The 24,444-nt window shown below is 47.1% G+C and overlaps 1 protein-coding gene across 7 annotated transcripts in view; it reads left to right on the top strand.

The window, feature by feature from the left end:
* LOC129865070 (membrane-associated guanylate kinase, WW and PDZ domain-containing protein 2-like) overlaps nucleotides 1–24,444 on the top strand; it is a 290,642-nt gene that overhangs the window by 230,301 nt on the left and 35,897 nt on the right. For all 7 annotated transcript variants that reach the window (XM_055937536.1, XM_055937535.1, XM_055937537.1 and 4 more), the window contains exons 7-10: nucleotides 7,749–7,806; nucleotides 9,456–9,577; nucleotides 11,452–11,634; nucleotides 19,425–20,114. In XM_055937536.1, coding sequence (XP_055793511.1) covers nucleotides 7,749–7,806; nucleotides 9,456–9,577; nucleotides 11,452–11,634; nucleotides 19,425–20,114 — 1,053 coding nt within the window. The remainder of the gene's footprint in view (nucleotides 1–7,748; nucleotides 7,807–9,455; nucleotides 9,578–11,451; nucleotides 11,635–19,424; nucleotides 20,115–24,444) is intronic.

Raw genomic sequence — 24,444 nt, 5'->3', positions numbered from 1 at the left:
TGTCAGCTGGTCCTTTTGTGGCAGGGCTGAAATGCAATGGAAATGTTTTTGGGGGATTCAGTTCATTTGCATGGCAAAGAGGGACTTTATAATTAATTGCAATACATCTGATTCATCTCGGCCAAGCAATTCATCTCGGCCAAGCATCCACAGGCCGGTGTGCTCGGTGCCAGCGTCCCGCATTTGCCGGGTGGAAGCTGGCATCCAGCCAGAACGGGTGGGGCCAGATCTGCGCTCGAGACCGCCAGTGCGCCTCCACGGCCCAGTGTATCCGGTGCCTCGGCCAAGGACAAGGCCTCCTGCATGTCTCCCCAGCCTGGTGAGTCCTGTGCCTGCGCCGAGAATTAACCCTCCTATATGTCTCCCCAGCCTGGTGAGTCCTGTGCCGTCTCCCAGAGCCAGTTCTCCTGTGTGTCTCTCCACTCCAGTGATGATCCATGTCACGAAGCCTCCAGTGATGATCCATGGCACGAAGCCTCCAGTGATGATCCATGTCACGAAGCCTCCAGTGATGATCCATGGCACGAAGCCTCCAGTGATGATCCATGGCAAGAAGCCTCCAGTGATGATCCATGGCACGAAGCCTCCAGTGATGATCCATGGCACGAAGCCTCCAGTGGTGATCCATGGCACGAAGCCTCCAGTGGTGATCCATGGCACAAAGCCTCCAGTGATGATCCAGGGCACGAAGCCTCCAGGGATAATCCATTGCACGAAGCCTCCAGTGATGATCCATGTCACGAAGCCTCCAGTGATGATCCATGGCACGAAGCCTCCAGTGATGATCCATGGCACGAAGCCTCCAGTGATGATCCATGGCAAGAAGCCTCCAGTGATGATCCATGGCACGAAGCCTCCAGTGATGATCCATGGCACGAAGCCTCCAGTGGTGATCCATGGCACGAAGCCTCCAGTGGTGATCCATGGCACGAAGCCTCCAGTGGTGATCCATGGCACAAAGCCTCCAGTGATGATCCAGGGCACGAAGCCTCCAGGGATAATCCATTGCACGAAGCCTCCAGTTATGATCCATGGCACGAATTCTCCAGTGAGGAGTTATGGCACGAGGCCTCCAGCGACGCCCTTCAGTCCGGAGCCTCCAGCGACGCCCTCTAGTCCGGAGCCTCCAGCGACGCCCTACTGTCCGTAGCCTACAGCGACGCCCTTCAGTCCGGAGCCTCCAGCGACGCCCTTCAGTCCGGAGCCTCCAGCGTCGTCCTCTAGTCCGGAGCCTCCAGCGTCGTCCTCTAGTCCGGAGCCTCCAGCGACACTCTCCAGTCCGGAACAGCCAGAGTCTCCCTCCTGTCCGGAGCAGCCAGGGTCTCCCTCCTGTCCGGAGCTGCCAGAGTCTCCCTCCTGTCCGGAGCTGCCAGAGTCTCCCTCCTGTCCGGAGCTGCCAGAGTCTCCCTCCTGTCCGGAGCTGCCAGAGTCTCCCTCCTGTCCGGAGCTGCCAGAGTCTCCCTCCTGTCCGGAGCTGCCAGAGTCTCCCTCCTGTCCGGAGCTGCCAGAGTCTCCCTCCTGTCCGGAGCTGCCAGAGTCTCCCTCCTGTCCGGAGCTGCCAGAGTCTCCCTCCTGTCCGGAGCTGCCAGAGTCTCCCTCCTGTCCGGAGCTGCCAGAGTCTCCCTCCTGTCCGGAGCTGCCAGAGTCTCCCTCCTGTCCGGAGCAGCCAGATTCGCCCTCCTGTGCCTGGAGCAGCCAGATTCGCCCTCCTGTGCCTGGAGCTGCCAGAGTCGCCCTCCTGTCCGGAGCTGCCAGAGTCGCCCTCCTGTCCGGAGCTGCCAGAGTCGCCCTCCTGTCCGGAGCTGCCAGAGTCGCCCTCCTGTCCGGAGCTGCCAGAGTCGCCCTCCTGTCCGGAGCTGCCAGAGTCGCCCTCCTGTCCGGAGCTGCCAGAGTCGCCCTCCTGTCCGGAGCTGCCAGAGTCGCCCTCCTGTCCGGAGCTGCCAGAGTCGCCCTCCTGTCCGGAGCTGCCAGAGTCGCCCTCCTGTCCGGAGCTGCCAGAGTCGCCCTCCTGTCCGGAGCTGCCAGAGTCGCCCTCCTGTCCGGAGCTGCCAGAGTCGCCCTCCTGTCCGGAGCTGCCAGAGTCGCCCTCCTGTCCGGAGCTGCCAGAGTCGCCCTCCTGTCCGGAGCTGCCAGAGTCGCCCTCCTGTCCGGAGCTGCCAGAGTCGCCCTCCTGTCCGGAGCTGCCAGAGTCGCCCTCCTGTCCGGAGCTGCCAGAGTCGCCCTCCTGTCCGGAGCTGCCAGAGTCGCCCTCCTGTCCGGAGCTGCCAGAGTCGCCCTCCTGTCCGGAGCTGCCAGAGTCGCCCTCCTGTCCGGAGCTGTCACGCCCTGACCTTAGTTCCTTGTTTATGTGTCTATTTATGTCTCTGTTTATGTCTCTATTTTGGTTTGGTCAGGGTGTGAGTTGGGGTGGGTATTCTATGTTTTGCGTGAGTTGGGGTGGGTATTTTGTTCTATGTTTTGTATTTCTAGGTGTTTGGCCTGGTGTGGTTCTCAATCAGAGGCAGCTGTCTATCGTTGTCTCTGATTGAGAACCATACTTAGGTATTCTCATTCCCACCTGTGCTTGGTGGGTAGTTGTTTTCTGTTTTGTGTATTGCACCTTGCAGAACTGTTTGTTTGTCGCTTTGTTGTTTTTGTTCAAGTGTTCATATTTATTAAAAGTATTATGAATACTTACCATGCTGCACCTTGGTCCTCTTCTCCTTCTCCCGACGACATTTGTTACATGATCACTCTTCACAACATTCTGGAGTATATGCAAATTGCCATCATTCAAACTGAGGCAGCAGACTTTGTGAAAATTAATATTTGTGTCATTCTCAAAACTTTTGGCCACGACTGTAGTTCTCATCATATTTGCGCCTCTTTGATGGTCCTACATCCCTGTCTGTTGTTGGGTGCTTTCCCGGGTAAGGTGGAAGTAGCTCTTTGGCTGCATCAGATTCACAACTGTCAGTGTCCATGCTAGCTGGGCTAACAACAAATGTAGAATTACTGATGCTAGCATTGGATGTGCTCGTGGAAGCAGAACAACTTGTGTCATCGGCAGTAGTAGCAGTAATACCAGTAGAGCTGGTATGTGTCTCTATGGACCTTACTAAATAGACTGTTTTTTAAATTATTTAAATGTCAATCACATTTTCATTTGGCGTACCCCCGACGGCATTGCCAGAGATACGCGTACCCCAGTTTGAGAGTACCTGCTCTATACCATTATAATTGTCACTAATGTAAGGTGAATTGACCTGGGACAAGGGATGTACTCTAAAACCCTATACTACATTTAACACTGGAGCTCCTTCAGAAGTATCCTTCCTTAGGCTTCCTGGGAGTTGACAGCTCCTCCACAGCAGCGTTTAGACTGAGTGTTGGCCCTATAAAGAGAGCACTAATTGTTACAGTGACAAAGGGGCCCTTCTCTTCAGCGCTGCAGGCTAATGGACAGTACAACTCTCTCTCTCTTTCTCCCAGATCCATGGAATCATTCCTCCCACGCTACTAACTGACAGGGGCTGTGACTGTGCTTAGTGGAAAGAGAGTTTTCTGGAGTTCAGCATTTAAAACACACTTACTGCACACACACACAAACATACTCACTGCTGTGTGTGTGTGTGTGCGTGCGTGCGTGCGTGTGTGCGTAAGCGTGCGTGCGTAAGTGTGCTTCTGCGTGTGTTGTATGCATGTGCTCTACATGAGACCTTTTAAGCCAAAAACAGTGACATTGAAACAAACAGTAGGAAGCTAGAGATTTTGGCTACCTGCAGTGTGGTGTTGTGTGTATCTCTGAAGCTCTGCTGAAAGCACAGACAGACAGACTGCCTGCCTAGCTCTGAAGCTCTGCTGAAGACAGACAGACAGACTGTCTGCCTAGCTCTGAAGCTCTGCTGAAGACAGACAGACAGACAGACAGACAGACAGACAGACAGACTGCCTGCCTGCCTGCCTGCCTGCCTGCCTGCCTGCCTGCCTGCCTAGCTCTGAAGCTCTGCTGAAGACAGACAGACAGACTGCCTGCCTAGCTCTGAAGCTCTGCTGAAGACAGACAGACAGACTGCCTGCCTAGCTCTGAAGCTCTGCTGAAGACAGACAGACAGACTGCCTGCCTAGCTCTGAAGCTCTGCTGAAGACAGACAGACAGACTGCCTGTCTAGCTCTGAAGCTCTGCTGAAGACAGACAGACAGACTGCCTGCCTAGCTCTGAAGCTCAGGTGGTTTTGATAGAAGGGTGTTTCATTAGACGGAGTGGTGCGTGGCAGAAAAACATGGCAGGACTTTGATCTGTGTGGTGTTTTTCTGTGTGTGGAGCTCAGTGGAGGTGAGAGCATGAAACAGCCTCTTTCATATTTAATGAGTGAAGATGTGGCTAAGGAAGGGAGAGGAGCACTGAGAGGAGAGGAGAGGAGCTATTCCCTAGAGCTGTCAACCCACTCCTAGCAGACTCACATATCAGTCACAGCACATGTGAGTGCGTTTTTGTGACTGGTGGGGGCGGGGAGTGGTGTGTGGTAGTGTGTGTGTGTGGGGGGGGGGGGGCTTCTGTGTGTTGAATAGTGTATGTGTGTGAGTAAAAGGGAGAGACATATGGCATGCATGTGCTTGTATTGATGTATTGTGACTATGCATGTGTATGACAATGGAGCCAGGGATGTTAATATGAAGGACTCACAATGTGTCTCCAGAAGCCTGTTTAGGTAGAAAAAAAAATGTGTGTGTGTGTGTGTGTGTGTGTGTGTGTGTGTGTGTGTGTGTGTGTGTGTGTGTGTGTGTGTGTGTGTGTGTGTGTGTGTGTGTGTGTGTGTGTGTGTGTGTGTGTGTGTGTGTGTGTGTGTGTGTGTGTGTGTGTGTGTGCGTGCGTTTGGGTAATTGTGTATGTGCCAGCCTATTTCTGAATCATCATGGAGGTCCTGAGAGCCTGTGGATGGTACATTATCACCCCATTCTGACTGATATTTGTGGTATATTACCTCCACTCTCCTGATTAGCCCAGCTCTCTCTCTCTCTCTCTCTCTCTCTCTCTCTCTCTCTCTCTCTCTCTCTCTCTCTCTCTCCTCTCTCTCTCTCTCGTCTCTCTCTCTCTCTCTCTCTCTCTCTCTCTCTCTCTCCTCTCTCATCTCTCTCTCTCTCTCTCTCTCCTCTCTCTCTCTCTCTCTCTCTCTCTCTCTCTCTCTCTCTCTCTCTCTCTCTCTCTCTCTCTCTCTCTCTCTCTCTCTCTCTCTCTGATTAGAGCGGCTCTCACTCTCTCTCTCTCTCTGATTAGAGCGGCTCTCACTCTGGACCAGCCTCAGTACCACCACACTGGTCACAACCTCATAGCCTTAAATGGAATCAGGCTCAGGCAGGCTGTCAATGGGCCAGGTCCCCTGGTCAGTGTGGTGTGATGAGGGGAGAGGGAGAATGAGAAAGAGAAAGGGGAGAGAGAGAGGCAGAACAATCCTGTCAGACATGAATGATGGGAGGAGGTTAGGGTTGGGGAGAGATCCACTTTGATCACAAAGAACAAACACAGTGTGCTGAACCTACTGTATACCCCTGGTGAAATAGAGAGGGAGGGAGGCTGATCAAACAATTCCCTGATGAAGATGCACTTGGAGTGAGGTTGGGTTAGTGACCTCCGTAGTGTGAGTCAGCTTTAGCCCAAGTACTAAGCCATATAGATAGATTTACTTTCAGCCATATTGAGTGTACCCACGAGTGTTCCAGTAAAGTTGATGTGGTGTGAGGGGCTTTACCATTCTAGTAATTATATTTCTATGGACACAGCTCCCTCCACCCTCTATTTTGTGAATTACAAATCAGTTTTACATTGAGTTTTCCTGGTTAGGTCATGAAGTATCCCTAGGCCTAGTCATATTATATCTGTATTTATAACTAGGCTTGGGCAGTATACCATATATACCATATACCGGGCTATTTGGAAATAACCACAGGAGTGTTTTTCAATACCGTTGAAACTAATTATTTGAAAAAGATTTACAGCAACTTTTGACATTTATTTGTTTTTATTTACCCCTTTTTCCCCCCAATTTTCGATCTTGTCTCATCGCTGCAACTCTCCAACGGGCTCGGGAGAGGAGAAGGTGGAGTCATGCGTCCTCCGAAACATGACCCGCCAAACCACGCTCCTTAACATCCGCCAGCTTGACCCGGAAGCCAATCCGCACCAATGTGTCGGAGGAAACATCGTTCATCTGGCGGCCGGGGTCAGCCCGCAGGCAAGTTAAGCCTCACCGGCCAAACCCTCCCCTAACCCGGATGACTCTGGGCCAATTGTGCGTCGTCCTATGGGACTCTCGGCCACGGCCGGTTGTGGCACAGCCCAAATGAACCCGGGTCTGTAGTAACGCCTCAGACTGCTGCGCCACTCAGGAGGCCCTACCTCATCTTTTTAAATGATGAGTCACTCACTGTTGTGCAGCACACACTAGGTGATCTATATACTGATATATGTAGTTACACTATGGAATTCACAAGTAAATGTTTGCCAGCTAGATATCTAATAACTATTAAGTTAACTTTCTAAAATGTGCTAAAGCTGTGCAGTTGTGCATTTGGTTTGCTAACTTAGTAGCTAGTTATCTAGCTAGCTAGCTTAGCTAGCTATTAGCTTCTTGCAATCAAGCTCCTCTTGGTAACAGCAAATAATTCCCTCCTTGATCAAGAGACAACATTTGTTTTGGGCGTGCAGCAAATTTTGAGTAGCGTTTTTGAGTTACTTGTATAACTTTATCAGATGGGATGTCTATCCTGCAAATAGCTTTTGTTAGAGACTGTATAAAATCATTTGCATTTAGCTAGCATTTTACATGTACTTGTTAGCATTGCTAACCAGTATTATCGAATATCCCGGGATGGAACAAGGTCGGTATGAAGGTATGACTCCCTGGATACCGCCCAAGCCTATTTATAACACTTCCCATGATGCCACAGTGGTGGGTCATCATATCAGAGTAGATACAATGTGTAGGAACACCTGCACCATCAACACCGACATGACTGAAGTTATGATATTCTACGTTCCACTCAAAGGTTTATTTTGGTCCACGACAGTTGACAGCTACTGTGTTAGATCCACAGTCAGTCTATTCTGAGACCCCACTGTAATGGTGTAATGTGTTCCAGTTAAATATTGTGTGGGCTAAGGGGCCCAGGAGCTATGTACGTGCTCCAGATACAAACATTTAAACTATATCCAAACATCGCTGGCATCATAACTGAATATTTACAACATAGAAAGGATGGCAGGACATGAATATTTAAAATCACCCCAATTCAAACCACTCCATCTATCAGTGTGTTTGGTGTAGTGTGAGAGTTCAGGAGATGGTGGGGGTAGACCTGTGGGGCCATATTGACATTGATTAAGTAACCTTTGGCCCGCTGCTTGAGAAACAGCCATTCTCCTTCACACTCATGAATTTTGGATCGGAATTTTGATTGCAAATGCTGATGGGGGTATCATGTGTCTTGTCTCTTAAGTTTGTCCAAATGTTTTGACAGTGTTTGCAAGTCTGGAGGCTCATAGACCTCACACAGTAACTAGCACAGTTACCATAGAGCATAATAAATAATTTTCAGATTTAGCGTAGTCAATAAAGATTTTATAATTAACCTCAAATTCTCTGTAATAAATGACCATACAATAATGTTGTGATCAAAATTGCCTGATGAATATATTGTTCTGTGAATCGACATGCTGTCCCCCGGCCTGTTGACTTACTAGTATGTTGTTGTACTTGTCTCTTCCACAGAGCTGCCGTACGGCTGGGAGAAGATCGATGACCCTATTTACGGAAGCTACTATGTGGAGTAAGTCTGGACCCGCTGTTTTAATATGTAATGACTATTTTGATTTCCAGTTGTTAGGTTCAAAATTTTCAGAGTAAATAACTCACGGACACTAGAGAAGCTTAACCAAGTTGAATTCTTCCCAAAGGGTCGACACAGCTGTGTTCAGAGAAAGACATGTTTCCACCAACACAAGTATATATACTCCACTTTAGGCACTCCTCCTTCTCTTCAATCCTTACATCTTATAGTTCCACAGGAAGAGGGTAATAGGATAATGAACCATACTGTCTCCCTTCAGGGGATCTGACCTGACCTCAACCCCTCCTTCGCCTAATCCACAGATGTCCATCCGCTTCCCCTATAGCAATCCTGTGACCTCCTCCCGTCCACCCAACACATTCCAAAGCCATCTGTCTTTCTACAGAGAACCATTAACCTCTGACATCAAAAACAGTCTCTTCCACTCCTTTATATACTATGCTTATGCGTATACCAACGTTCAAAGTTTACCCCGAATCCAACACTGTTTTGCCCCGTGTTATGTTTCCACTGTCCTGTGTTAGTCAGAGTCATTAACGCTGTACAGGGCTGGGGCCAGGAGGCAGATGGTGGGTTTTCTGCTGCTCATTTATACTTCTGTATCTCTGTCTGTCTGTCCATGTGGATGCGTCAGTGGGTGATTGTTTGTTAGTGTGGATGCATTTGTGAGTGTGTGTGTGTTACTGTGTGTGTGTGTGTGTTTCCTGTTTACATGCGCAAGTTTATGTGTGTGCTCCTGTGTGTGTGTGTGTGTGCCATCTTTGTGCAATGTGGTGCAATGGTGAGGTGTCTCTGTCTTCTCTATTGAACCAAATGTACCCTTCCTATTCTGGACGTGTCCTTTCTCCTGCTGGATGCGCACTAGTTCCCCTAGTCCAGGGAGAGGAGGGGAGGTCTATTTATAGCCTGGCTGGAGAGGGAGTTTGGCTGGCTGGCCGTGTTCTATTCTCTATCCCCAAGAAAGACCAGAACACTGTGCCTGCCTTGCCTACACTCCCTCTCTCCCGCTGCCATGTAGAAATCCCATATCCCCAGGCAGCCACTGAGCCATCGCACGCACGCACACTAGCACCATACCTGACCCTGCCAAGTCCAATAATTATGTCCTACTGCCTGGCTGTACCGTTGAGTTAACCTAATATCTCATGAAGAAACAGAGGGTGTGTAGGCTGGGCAGACGCTGTTCGTACCTACAGAAGCATTATTCCTCCAGTCTTGCACCCTCCAGGAGGGCACGTCTAAATGATGATTAATTACTTCACACTTTCAAAATTACAGTATTTATAATTATCGACCAAATTAGCACTGACAGAATGTTTTAAGAAAATACACTCAAGGAGTCATCTGTTTTCAGAACCCACTCAAGAAATACTAAATGATTCCTAATGCTGATTACAGGAAGCTGCTGATTTCAGTAGAATAGGACCTAATTGGGCGTTTGTTCATTTTTTCTTAGCCAAGCCATTCTGCAGCTCCATTACATAATACTAGGGATACTAAGGCTATTGAATTAATCATCGTAGCACAGCACTGTGCATCCAGCTCTTTACAGAGGGAGAGAGGAAGAGGATGAGGAGGTGGATACTACAGAGAGCACAGTGAAATGTTATACCTTTCTTTCTCTGTAGCCACATAAACAGACGGACACAGTTTGAGAACCCAGTCTTGGAAGCCAAGAGGAGAGTCCAGCAACACCAACAAATGCAAGAGCAGGGTCTGTCCTCGCTGCCCCTACCTACTATCTACAGAGGTAAGGCACCCTGTACCTCTACCTCTACCCAATGTGTTAAGAGTTTGTGTATGGTTCTTGTCTGTAGATGTTTTTAGCTCTAGAGAAATGTCTGTCGTCTTTGTGTGTGTATCACTCATTCTTCACAACTCCCTTTTCTTTGCTAACACTTGGCTAACACTTGGCTAACACTTTGCTAACACCAGCTTCTCTGTTCAGCACACATTTACCACCCCACTAAGTTCATCGAGGCTGTCTGAGGTAAAACATGCTGTATAGGTTGAGAGGGTTTGTCTCCATGTTAAATTGGCCTCTGTGGGTGAAGGGGTTTGTCGCCATGGTTACCCTTCATGTACGCTGCAATGTGAAGGCTCTCTCTCCCCCCAAGTGACAGCAGAGAGGGTAAAAAATGAATACTTCCTCACATATAAACAAGGAGATAAAAAGGAAGTGTACTTGTGGGAGCATCAGACAGTGAAGGGACTACTTTATCTCTGTCACAGTGGTAGAGGAGGTCCCACTCTCCGCCACGTTACCCAGAGCCATCCTGGCCCACATCGGCCCTGCCCCGGAGCGCTGCCAGAGCCTCAGCGACCTCTCCCAGTCCCTCCCCCCGGGACACCGGGTGTCGCTGTTGGGCCTGCACACCCACACGCCCCCTTCCTCCACCACCAACTCCCCACTGCGGCGCCCCCACCGTGCGCGGAGGGATACGTCATGCTGCCCACACCAGCACCTCCACCAGTCGCTGCACGCCTTTGTGGTAGAGCCGGCTGCTGTGGGTTGTAGCCCATTCCCCCTGTGGTGCTCTCTCAGTAAGTAGGGCAGTGAGTAGTGATACAGGCTTGTTCTTCTTCTGCCTGCACTGAGCTGCCTCGCTCTTTTTTCAAAGCATGCCTGCTCCCCCGGCAGACCCACGCTGGATCCCTCCTCGTCTCAGGCGCTCGACTCGCTGCTTGACATGTTTGATGGCGCTACACTACATTGTGTCTTCCCCTCCTTACGTGTGGCGGCAGGCAGCAGAAACTGTAAACACCCCGCTCTCTATCTGGACGCCTGACAACAAACGTTGGCTTTATGCAAACAGAGAGAGATGGGTGTGTGCCCCCTACTTGCCTTCCAAGGTGAACGGAGGGGAGATTGAATTGAGTGTGGCAAACGCTTGTTGGCTGAGTTTTCCCCTTTGCCGTGCCAGAGACTATTTCATGAATCCTGGCCTTCCACTTTTTGGTTCCCTGAGCATTGTTTTTTGGGCGGATGAAGTGAGCTCATGATTCTTCAGTGTTCCAACTCCCAACAGCATGTTGTTCCAGAATGTTAAGATCTCTCACCTGCTTCCCTCACCCCTCTGAGAAGGGAAATATACCAAGCTACTCCCATGGATGCTGATAATTCCCTGATTCTCTGCACCGTGTTTTTGCTCCAGCTCTGAGTGTGTATTCAGCTACCAGAACCCTGGCGTAGGATGGGAGTGTAAGTGATGACATTTTAAATGGCTGTAGATGTTCAGTGGAAGGTCTTGGCAGTGACAGCTTGGAGCTGGAGCAAACACCGTCCCACCTGCATAAGTCAGCACACACCCCTCACTGTTCTAACACTGCCTACCACTCCACCTACCCAGAGAGTATCCCTGTGTTCATGCAGCCCCTCCACTAAACAAGCCTTACCTCTACCATCTTATTGAATGATAAAATGGCCTTGCATCAGCATTTATGGTGCATCATGCTCGCTTTGTAAAGGTCTAAGTATGATGTATGTGTGTATATTGTTTATTGATTGTGTGTGTGTGTGTGTGTGTCCCTGCACACTTCTACGTGTGTGTGTTGTGTCTGCCTGCATGCCTGTCTGTCCGTCCCTCCCTCTGTGTGTGTGTATGTGTGTGTTCTCCCTTACAGAGAAGCCCCTGTTCACACGGGACGCCACCCAGCTGAAGGGCAGCTTCCTGTCCACGGCCCTGCAGAAGAGCAACATGGGTTTTGGCTTCACCATCATCGGAGGAGACGAGCCAGATGAGTTCCTGCAGGTCAAGAGTGTCATACCTGACGGCCCCGCTGCACAGGACGGAAAGATGGACACAGGTAAAACTGAACTAGTCTGAAAGATGGACACAGGTAAAACTGAACTAGTCTGAAAGATGGACACAGGTAAAACTGAACTAGTCTGAAAGATGGACACAGGTAAAACTGAACTAGTCTGAAAGATGGACACAGGTAAAACTGAACTAGTCTGAAAGATGGACACAGGTAAAACTGAACTATTCTGATAGATGGACACAGCTAAAACTGAACTAGTCTGAAAGATGGACACAGGTAAAACTGAACTAGTCTGAAAGATGGACACAGGTCAAACTGGACTAGTCTGAAAGATGGACACAGGTAAAACTGAACTAGTCTGAAAGATGGACACAGGTCAAACTGAACTAGTCTGAAAGATGGACACAGCTAAAACTGAACTAGTCTGATAGATGGACACAGCTAAAACTGAACTAGTCTGAAAGATGGACACAGCTAAAACTGAACTAGTCTGAAAGGTGGACAGCTAAAACTGAACTAGTCTGAAAGATGGACAGCTAAAACTGAACTAGTCTGAAAGATGGACACAGCTAAAACTGAACTAGTCTGAAAGATGGACACAGGTCAAACTGAACTAGTCTGAAAGATTAAAACTGAGCTAGTCTGAAAGATGTGTACACGCTTACTTAAACGATACACGTACATGACATGAACACGTACAGAAAGCAAGAGAGTGTTTGGACAGGAAATGGCCTCTCCTTGAGTGTCACAATGGGACAGTCTCTCTGACACAATGGGAGCCATGGACTGGTCTCTCTCTCTATAGTGGTGACCCAGCAGGAGAGCTCATCTCTCTCTCTCTATAGTGGTGACCCAGCAGGATAGCTCATCTCTCTCTCTCTCTCTCTCTCTCTCTCTCTATAGTGGTGACCCAGCAGGAGAGCTCATCTCTCTCTCTCTCTCTCTCTCTCTCTCTCTCTCTCTATAGTGGTGACCCAGCAGGAGAGCTCATCTCTCTCTCTCTCTCTCTCTCTCTCTCTCTATAGTGGTGACCCAGCAGGAGAGCTCATCTCTCTCTCTCTATAGTGGTGACCCAGCAGGAGAGCTCATCTCTCTCTCTCTCTCTCTCTATAGTGGTGACCCAGCAGGAGAGCTCATCTCTCTCTCTCTATAGTGGTGACCCAGCAGGAGAGCTCATCTCTCTCTCTCTCTCTCTATAGTGGTGACCCAGCAGGAGAGCTCATCTCTCTCTCTCTCTCTCTCTCTCTCTATAGTGGTGACCCAGCAGGAGAGCTCATCTCTCTCTCTCTATAGTGGTGACCCAGCAGGAGAGCTCATCTCTCTCTCTCTCTCTCTCTCTCTCTCTCTATAGTGGTGACCCAGCAGGAGAGCTCATCTCTCTCTCTCTCTCTCTCTCGCTCTCTCTATAGTGGTGACCCAGCAGGATAGCTCATCTCTCTCTCTCTCTCTCTCTCTATAGTGGTGACCCAGCAGGAGAGCTTCTCTCTCTCTCTCTCTCTCTCTCTCTCTCTCTCTCTCTCTCTCTCTCTCTCTCTCTCTCTCTCTCTCTCGCTCTCTCTATAGTGGTGACCCAGCAGGAGAGCTTATCTCTCTCGCTCTCTCTCTCTCTCTATAGTGGTGACCCAGCAGGAGAGCTCACCTCTCTCTCTCTCTCTATAGTGGTGACCCAGCAGGAGAGCTTATCTCTCTCTCTCTCTCTCTCTCTCTATAGTGGTGACCCAGCAGGAGAGCTCATCTCTCTCTCTCTCTCTCTCTCTATAGTGGTGACCCAGCATGAGAGCTCATCTCTCTCTCTCTCTCTCTCTCTCTCTCTATAGTGGTGACCCAGCAGGAGAGCTCATCTCTCTCTCTCTATAGTGGTGACCCAGCAGGAGAGCTTCTCTCTCTCTCTCTCTCTCTCTCTCTCTCTCTATAGTGGTGACCCAGCAGGAGAGCTCATCTCTCTCTCTCTCTCTCTCTCTATAGTGGTGACCCAGCAGGAGAGCTCATCTCTCTCTCTCTCTCTCTATAGTGGTGACCCAGCAGGAGAGCTCATCTCTCTCTCTCTCTCTCTCTCTCTCTCTCTCTCTGCACATGTGTGTGGGGTGCAGTGTGTGTGCGAACTTGTCTGCAAGCCTGTTGGGTGCATATGAGTGTGTGTATGTGTGTGCCTGCGGGGCTGTGTTTGTCCATTAATCACTGTAAGGATTTTCTGAACACCATAACTCCTGGCCCTGCCTGTGCTCCCCGGGCTGTGTGGGACACACACACATACACACACATACACACACATACACACACACACACACACACACACACACACACACACACACACACACACACACACACACACACACACACACACACACACACAGAGAAACTGGCCAACTGCACTAAAAGTCAGCAGGGGAATATAACTCTGGAAGTCCTGTCAATGCCCTCTCCATGGCCCTGTGTATTTATAACTACTATGCATGGCCTTGTGTATTTATAAACTACTCTGCATGGCCCTGTGTATTTATAAACTACTCTGCATGGTCCTGTGTATTTATAAACTACTCTGCATGGCCCTGTGTATTTATAAACTACTCTGCATTACTGGACTGGACCAAGTGCAGTATTTTTCCTGACTCATTCATCAGTGCCTTGACCTGGTTGTACTGTACTATACTGTACTATACTGTACTGTAGTATACTGTACTATACTGTACTGTACTATACTGTACTATACTATATTGTACTGTACTATACTGTACTGTAGCATACTGTAGTATACTGTACTGTATAGTGTTGGCTGATACAGTAGTTGATGGGTTGTTTCAGGTCAGACTAGATGGTACATTTTACATTGTGAGATGATCATATGTTTTATGTGCCACAATATATCATGTGGAAGTATTACAATGTATGATACACTATAATGTAGCTATTCAAAATATAGCCGAGTCAGACCATTACTGCTGTTCCAGCTGGCAGATAGGCATTATTACTTAGGTGGTGTACAGATCATTTTCCTTTACTTGGCGATACTTCCTCAATTCCCGACTTGGAAGATAACGCAGGTCCTATAAACTTCCATGGATAGTTGCAGCTGGTTGAATATAGAAAATTCTTCGTTATTAAATGAAATTCATTTTTTGTTCCATGATGTAATCCAACACTGCCATCTTGTCTATTTCAAATATTTTCAAATCTCATTGAGACAGATGGGTGTCCACCGCAAAGTGTCTTGTGTAATGACCGTGACTCAGAAATCAATCGTCATGTTGAATGGCACTCACCTGTCTCGATCAATGAGAAGATTTCAATTAGACAAGATGTCAGTGTACACATTGTTGTGTTACTTCAGGGAGCAAAAACTTTTAAAATTACGGAGCATTTTTAAATTCAAACAAACCACCTGCAACTATCCATGGAAGTTTAGAAACCATGCATTCATTGTCTTCCAAGTCAGGAATTGAGGAAGTATCACCAAGTAAAGGTTGCAATAATGCCTACCAGCCAGCTGGAACAGCAGTAATGGTCTGATTAGGTAATATTTTGTATAGCTAGGTATACTATCTATTCTGTGGTCCTCCCAACATTCTCCTCCCATCCTTTCCCCTTTATCTTCTCCTCTCTTCTCTCTTCTTCTCCTCTCTTCTCCTCCTCTCTTATCCTCCTCTCTTCTCCTCCTCTCTTCTCCTCCTCTCTTCTTCTCCTCTCTTCTCCTCCTCTCTTCTTCTCCTCTATTCTCCTCCTCTCTTCTCCTCCTCTCTTCTCCTCCTCTCTTCTCCTCCTCTCTTCTTCTCCTCTCTTCTTCTCCTCTCTTCTCCTCCTCTCTTATCCTCCTCTCTTCTCCTCCTCTCTTCTCCTCCTCTCTTCTTCTCCTCTCTTCTCCTCCTCTCTTCTTCTCCTCTATTCTCCTCCTCTCTTCTCCTCCTCTCTTCTCCTCCTCTCTTCTCCTCCTCTCTTCTCCTCCTCTCTTCTTCTCCTCTCTTCTTCTCCTCTCCTCTCCTCTCTTCCTCCAGACTCAGTGGCCTAGTTAAACTGTGTTGGATTCTAGCAGCACATAGTTAATAGAGAGAAACCAGGCCTGTGGAAGTGTGAAATTCCCAATTTCAGAAGGATTATTTGTTGCTCTGTGTCCGTACACACACACACACACACACACACACACACACACACACACACACACACACACACACACACACACACACACACACACACACACACACACACACACACACACACTCACACCTCTTCTGCCTGCTTCGCTACATGGTTCCAGACCCAGAGAAATGTGTTGAGGAAAAACATATGATACCATCTCTTTCAGCAGGGACACAGTGGTTAGATGTGACACTGTATTTGTTAGAGGGAAAGCACAGTATTTTTCATGTTAAAGTAAGTGACCTTATACAGTGACCTGGAATGTACAGTATTGGAGGAGGATAAAGTGACACAGTATGTGGTGGGGTCCATTGACATAGGGTTGGGTTCATGCAATCAAACCAATAGCAACTTACCTTTGTTTCCACAAATTAACCCACACACGTACCCTTATCTAAAAACGTAAAGCATCTGCCTGTGAAGGGAAGCTACCTACTATTCTTATATGTGACTCACCACCTGGATTCGGTCTTATGTAGCAACATTTGAAATTGTGTATTTTACATTGGATACAAGTAGAGACTCAGAAATACAAAATGGTATATCATACACTAAAATGGTATATCATACACTAAAATGGTATATCATACACTGCATTTTTGAGAAACTTTTGGAAAGTAATTCTGTTTTGAAAGTTGATAAACTTATAAACTCACTTTTGAGAAAATGGCCTTTGAATGTTTTGGTATGTAGTGAAGAGCTCTTTTTATGTCTACACCCATTCAACATCGTTCACACCCTCATAGGCTTTAGGCACACCCATCTCGTTTCGCTCTCGGAATGTTCAGAGTGCACACTTGACTCTCTGACCGATGATTTGTTTACCTCTGGATAACATGAAAACATCCTAACCAGCTCTGCTGGCAACAATTTCATTATGCTTTTTTGCGGACGTTTACTGACACCGGCCATATTCAACTGGTGTTGTACACTTTAGCTAAAGACATGTAGCTAGCTAGCTAGGTAAGCAATGGACCTAGCTAGGTAAACAACGTGTACGATCACACACGTCACGTAAGCTAACGAGCCAGCCAGCTAACGTTATCTAGGTAAACAACAATGAACACAGTGCCAAATCATGTCGTTACTACCCTGCATGAATATGCTGGGAGCTAACCAACCAGGTTCAATGATAGCTAGCTAACATTAGGCTCTAACTAGAAAGGCAAACGGCTCTGGGATACCACTAATAATGTCAGCTAGGGAGCCAACCAGCTAACGTTAGCTAGCTAGGTAACAGTACAGTTTAGCTTGAAATGAAACCACTTCCTGTCAAAATTAGAAATGTGTAATATCTGAAAATGTAGTTAGCTAACGCTAGACTATCTTACCCTTATACATCATCATGCATGATGGACGCGTCTCCCTGTCACGGATGCCGTGCCACGGTTGCCCTTAGTTTGAAGATGTAATCCGGAGACAGGTGTTTTCTCCATCTCTTTAGCTGTCATACTCTAATTCCACTGATTTCAAAACTTGATCCTCCAGAAAGTGGAGAGCAACACTTATGCAGCTCCACTAGACAATACATTTTTTTAAAGCTGCGTTCAACAGGATAACTAACACAGACTGACCAGCTCAAATAGACAGAAGCCTTCTATATGGCAGACCAATGCGAACTCCTCTCTCGACATGTCCAGCCCACTCATTATCTCATCCAGTCATGGCTAGTGGGAAGATTGCTGTCTTTTTCTGTGGCTTAACCAACAGGGCTCGTAATTTAAAAATTGTATTCGTATTTACAGATGGCATACAAGTTTGTTATTAAGGCATGAAAGTTCACATGTTCGAGAAGGCATTTTGATAAACAAATACTTTTTACGTTCAAACGGCTCTCCTGTGAAGTTGTGACTTGCAACATACGCCTATTTTCCTGAATCGGGTGACATAGAGTAAATACCCGTTCTGCAGTGACAGCAGTGCAGTGCTGTGGGGTCAGTAGTGCAGTTGCAGTGCTGTGGTTGTCACTGTGTCATCATCAGTGCTACTGCTCTCTCTCTCTCCATCTCTCTCTCTCTCTCCATCTCTCTCCATCTCTCTCTTTCTCCATCTCTCTCTCTCTTTCTCTCCATCTCTCGCTCTCTCTCTCTCTCTCCATCTCTCTCACTCTGTCTGTGTGTGTATGTGCCAATTGTCCAGATGGCTACTCTGTCCTCCGCCATGGACACATATGGCATCTACTTCAGTCAGACCCCCCCCCTACTGGGGACACTTTAACACTATGATATGATGGCCTGTTCTTGGCAGGAGGAGGGTGTCTTCTGTTCCATACTGTTGAATGACCATTAGTAGAAGATAGATGTTATTAGACAATGAAGAAAGACGTGATGGAAGCATCATGGTCCTTGGTGCTAGATAGCGTGTTTCTATTGGTCAGGTCATAGTGTGGAGGTTGGAGGACATTGGCGATTTAAGACGTAGGGTAATGTGGAGTAGAGGTCCATGATTGTTTTGAGAAAGAACTAGAAGTCAAAGAAAAGCGGAGGATAGAGACGGAGAGACTAGGTGTGTGTGCGTGCGTGGCACTGTGTGTTCGTATGTATGCACCTGCATATGTGGTGTGTGAGAAAATGCGAGTGAAATCCTGCAGTGGTGTCCCTCCTCGTCACCCGTCATAAAGAATGTTTCCCTAGGCCACTGTGTGAATGTTTCCCTAGGCCAGGGCATGATGAGGTCATGGCGCCATCATTTGTTTTCCAGGAGCGTGTGAAGCTATTGATTGTGACACCAGGGCTGTAGGCAAATGTCGTCCATATTTACCCAGATTAATTAAACAGTCCCGCTTCCACACGTCACACTGCCTCCAGGAATACGTTAACGCTAGCTCTGTCAGTATGAACCTACATTTAAACTCTGAGCGCATTCTGTCTCCACACAAAAAGGAAATGACAATGACAGGGTATGCTAAGTAGCCTGGTTCCCAGGTCTGTTTGTGCTGAGTTGCAAACATCTGTGGTAATTGTGCATACATCTCCCTCTCTCTCTCCCTCTCTCTCTTTGTCCCTCTCCCTCTCTATCTCTCCCTCTCATTCTCTCTATCTCTCCCTCTCGTTCTCTCTATCTCTCCTCTCTTTCTGATTAGCATAATAATTATGCTTATAATTGAAAAATAATGATTGTCATTATAAACCTGGGCATTGCGTTTTGGCGAGACTGAAATTTAATATGGATGCCACCTTGTGTTCTCCCACTTAATCAACATCTTTTGAAATATAGAGCCGTATCTCACCTGACAGAACACAAAATACAATATTAAATTGAATACAGCACCGGAGACAGAGAAGAAGATATGGCACTTTGTCAGAGCGAGAGCTATTGTGTATTAATTGTCAATAAATAGTTGAGTTATCTACATAGCTGAGTGTGTGTGGCGATAGGTACAGTGATGAGGTGTGGCAAATCTCACTCGTTTGTCCACGACACAATTCACTGACTAGTGTATTTCTGTGCCTAATGGTTTTGTCCATTATCTGAGGTCTAACTCAGGTACAGTAATGCTGGGACCTATTCAGTAGAATGCAACGTTCAGATTACATTTTAAATAGAAATGTAGCGTATTGATACTGAGACAAAGACCGATTCTGCATGATAAAGAGCCATGCCTGTTCTACACAATATTGAATAAGCCCTATTGAACACCCTATAGGTCTTGGTTTTTGGCAGTCTATTTGGCCTTGATTGGCTGTGTGTCTCCCCTCCTCCAGGTGATGTCATCGTGTACATCAATGACGTGTGTGTCCTGGGCACCACCCATGCCGACGTGGTCAAGCTGTTCCAGTCAGTGCCCATCGGGCAGAGCGTAACCCTGGTACTTTGCCGTGGCTACCAGCTGCCCTACGACCCCGAGGACCCGGGCGCCAGCGCCGGCACCACCACCACCCTCCTCTCCCCCCTGGGCCTGATGGAGCAGCGCCCCCTCCTGGTCAACGGACGCTCCAACTACGACAGCTACATGGACTACATCTCGCGCACGGCACGCTTCGTCCAGGAGCACGGTGACCAACATCTCAACGCCCACCACCACCATCAACCCCCTCCGCCGCCGCACCCCGGCGACACCCACCTGGACGGCTCCTCCCTGACGCCCGGCGGGCCGCACGGCGAGGACTCGGTGTCCATGGCGTCATCGGGGGCGACGCAGGCGGAGCTGCTGACGCTGACCATGGTGAAGGGGGCGGAAGGGTTCGGGTTCACCATCGCAGACAGCCCAACGGGCCAGAGGGTGAAGCAGGTGCTGGAGCCCCAGGGGTGTCCTGGTCTCTGTGAGGGGGACCTGATCGTAGACATCAACCAGCAGGGAGTGCAGGGCCTCAGTCACACCCAGGTGGTGGAGCTGCTCAAGGAGTGTGCCGTCGGGGCTGAGACCAGCCTGGTCATCCAGAGGGGTGGAGGAGGTAAGAATATGCCCGGGGCCTCGATAACCGGCTGGCTACTTCCTGTCTTTCTCTCCATGTAGAAGAGCCTCTTCATATACACATCTCTCTCTCTCTGTCTCACTCTTTCTCTTCCTGTCCCTCTCTTTCTTTCACTCTGTCTTTTTCTTTCTCTCTCTGTCTTTCTCGTTCTCTCCTCTATCGATATTATATCCTTCTCTCTCTCTTTCTCTGTATATCTTGCTCTCTCACGCTGTCTATCTCTCTCTCCTACTTTTACTCTCTATCTCTCTCTTTTTTCCTGGTGATCTGGTCCAGGTGAGTGTGTGTGTTCTGTCTGTGTGTGTCCTGTCCTAAGACCACAGAAACCCATTATACAGTACGGCCGGGTTTGACTGACACACAGCTACTCTCACAGGATCTTTACTCTACTTTACTTTACTTACTGGGGAGAAAAAGTGCTTACCTTCCGTTTACTCTGAAGGACTCATGTTGTGCGTATTTAGCTTGCGCCCTTTCTTTGGCATCCGAACAGAGATTTTTTTTATTACATTTCCTGCTTGATAAAAACGCTGACTCATTTTAAAGGTTTTTCAGTTTTTCTATTTGTACTGCGAACTTTCTTTTATAAAAGTTTAATATGTGTGCAGAGTCTAGACTTTTGTGTGCAGAAAATTACAGCCAAAATAAAAAGACGGTGATGTGAGCAAGATATAAGCTGTGTTCGAACACCCTTACTAACATACTGTATACTACATACTTAGTGAGTATATACTACATTCTATTAGTTCATTTTAGTATACTGTAAACGAACAGTATCCTTTCAGTTGAGCGTACTAGCTCTTCGCCTGTCTACCGGAAGTTGATGCTGTTGCTATGCAACCTCTTGCTAGCTAGTTAGCATACAAATGACTAGTTAGACATTTTCCGACTTTGGGTGTTCTTAAATTCAATCTGGAGTGCCAGAGTGCGCTCGTAAATTCCGAGCATTGCCAGATAGTTTGTTGTAAATCAGAGCGTTTTTCTCTAGGAGTGCACACTGGACGCTCGGCCCGAGGATTAGGGTTGATTTGAGTGTTCTGACCTTACAACGGCAGTCAAGCACCCAAACTAACGTTGGCTAGCTTGCGAGCTGCTTCCAGACACAAATGAGACCACTCTGACAATTTTACTTGCCCTAGCAGAGCTGGTTAGGCAGTTTTCATGTTATCCAGAGCGTTGGTGACTGTAACTGTGCTGCTGGCAACAATTTAATGACGTTTTTTTCATGAGGTTTACTGACACCGGCCATATTCAATGGATGTTGAGCGCTCGTTAATGAATTACTCTGCAAATCGGAGTAGATAGCCAGAACGAATTTACGAAGCACCCGAATGTCCATTGAGAACGCACAACAACTATATCATTTAGCTAAGCTAAGAATGACGGGAATAATCAAGTCAATTAGCATTGGGTAGTTAGTTCGATAGACTATAGTTAATATACTGGCAAGTTTGATGTGAAAAGTAGCCAACTAACGTTAGGTAGCTAGCTAACAACATACCGGTACATACTGCTGTAATGATATGCTATGTGGTTCGTAATGACAGTGTAGCTAACAAATTGTCAGCCAACATAACATGTAAGGTAACTTATTTGAAAAGTCATTACTTTATTACTTTGGTCAACATTTTCTTAACATTTGTCAGAATTAGTTAAAAGCAATGAGTTTGTATCCGCTCTCGTTGTACTTTGTTGCATATTTTTCTCCATTTTCTGAAAAATCTGAAAACGATGTGAAGCCACGCCCATTTCCGGATGAATTGCATTATGGGTCCTAAAGTACGGCAATAGTGTCCTCTGCGTGTATACTTCATATTTTCGAGAATGTAATACGACATCTGGGAACTTTTGGCATACTAACTATATCCATACTATGACCAATAAGCATACTATATACTCAATTTCACGTCACAAATAGTATGGTTAGTATGAGTATTCGAACAGCTATAGAGTGTTGATCTGTTCAATGTGCGCTATTTCTATGCTTCCCGTTTTGTTTTTGCGTCTTTTACTTTCGGTTTTGTACACCAGCTTCAAAATACTATATTTCTGGTTATGGAAAATATATTTCATAGCAGTTTAGATGGTACAATGATTCGCTACACAATGACTGCTTGTTTTGTCACATAAAATGAAATAAGGCGAATTACTAGAATTTTTGCAACCAGGTGGAGCGATTTCTGCATATTGCACCTTTTAAGATTTTATATGGAACCCAATATTACTACCGTCACGTATTCAAGTCAGAAAAATCTGACTTTCTTCTCTAAGGTTGCAAACCTTTACTTGATGGACCTTGTTTAATGTGATGTAAGTATGGTTTTGTATCATTCAGGGGAGAAAGAGCGATCTCATGGAGGAGAGAGGGAGTGATCCCGTCCACTTGTATCTCTAGGAGGTGGAGATTTTATTGATTGAATTTCCTGCTTGATAAAAATGCTGACTCATTTTCAAGGTATCTGTTTTCTATTTGCTCTGCAACCTTTCTTTTAGAAAGTATGTGAGACTTTTGTGTGCAGAGAATTACAGCGTGAAATAAATAGACAATGACGTGAGCGGGATATAGAATGTTAATAAGCCACCGCTAGTTGCTAATTTGCGCTATAGTGCTTTTATTTCCGTCTTGTTTGTCTGAGAGGCCTGCTAACAGACAACATGTAACAGGCTAGCCATCTTTATCTGAGTCATACTATTCTCCTCTTGTTTCCTCAAGGATGATTGGAGTGTTGTATTGTATAGATGATCACATCAGATAGATCAGTTATATAAAAGCTGTACCTATACAGGTACATTACTTGAGCTAGAATTGGGGTAGGAAATCTGTTAAAATTGTATAAGAAACTCAATGTCACTGGTCAAAGTCAGAAAATCTCACTTTCTAATAAAAGGTAGAAAACCTCTACTTGATGGACCTTGTTTAATGTGATGTCAGTATCGTTTTGTATCATTCAGGGGAGAGAGAGAGAGTGATCCCATCCACTGTAGAGGTTAATAGATAGCAGGACATGAGTTGTAGTTAAGCCTGCTGTGATCAGGAAGCTCCCATTAATCCTCCTGCCCTATTGAAGTGTGATTGCAATAATGCCCCACAATGACTCAGCCATTACACTGCCCCCCCCCACACACACACACACACACACACGCACGCACACACCCCGTCAATAATTGTTGATCAACTGGTAGAAGACTAATAGTCAGAGAGCCAGGCAGATAGCTCCATGGTGACTAACTTACAGAAAAAGGTCAATGTCATTTTGGGAATTGATCTACTGTCAGTTGCACATTTCTTTATTAGGCTGGCATGTAATCCAGGGCCCCACAGAGTACATGTGAACAGAATGAAAAACAGAGGGATGGGGGAAGCAGGGGAACGCAGGAGAGAAGAAAGCAGAAGATGTGAGAACAGAAAGTAGAGAAAGGGATTGGGTGCTAGGAGGGTTAAGTCGTTTTTGTCTCATGAGGTATGCCCACACACTCAAGGAGCCTCCCATCTGTGTAGTAGTTGGACCCTGGCGGTCGAGCTAACTGATGTAGATTGAGTCACATTACAGCAAACCCACTTAGCACCATTTAGCTCTTCTACACCACCACCCTGAGGCAGAACGCCACGGTGGAATGTCTGTTTGTCGGACATCTTGTGACAGACTCACCCTGTGAGGGTGAAAGGTCATAGTAGTCACTTGACACGATTCAGTCTGTTTCAAACATGGCCGTCTGCAGTGGGGAAACAGAAATTATTAGCCCCCTGCCCACCGCTACCACTTTGGCTGGAGATTCTGTCACAAACTACATTTTCTTCCATTAGGATTTTTTCAGTGATTGAATTGGAATTTCAATTCACCTCATGTCCTAACTTGAACTGAATTGGAATGGAAATGACCTCAACCCCTGCAGGCAATAGCTCACACTCCCTTCCGGCTCCCACATCTTAACTTCTGTTGCTTCGGGTGAAAACAGAAAAAATATCTTTCCATCCCTCCAATCCAATCAGGGATGAGAGCATTCAGCGTTTAGCCAGGCCATTACGGCCCTAATAAAACTGTCACCATTCCATTGTAATGATGTTCCAGCTCTTAATGCCCAGCGATTTGGCTGGGCTGTCAGGGAACTGGACCCGGGCCATACATTCTAATTAAAATGGCCCCTGTCTCGGTCCCTGAGGACCTGTGCCTCCACTCAACTCACTGCCCAGAGAGAGAGTAAAGAGGTGATCGCCAATGTCTGTCTGTCACCACATTGCATTCAACTAGCAAACACGTCCTCTCTTCTCATTGACTCTCAAATGCCTTGTTTGTGTCATGGCACATAC

Source organism: Salvelinus fontinalis, chromosome 11 (assembly GCF_029448725.1).
Source record: "Salvelinus fontinalis isolate EN_2023a chromosome 11, ASM2944872v1, whole genome shotgun sequence".
Classification (NCBI taxonomy): Eukaryota; Metazoa; Chordata; class Actinopteri; order Salmoniformes; family Salmonidae; genus Salvelinus; species Salvelinus fontinalis.
The sequence above is the reverse complement of the archived record's forward strand: the minus strand, read 5'-3'. Positions and strand labels throughout refer to the sequence as shown.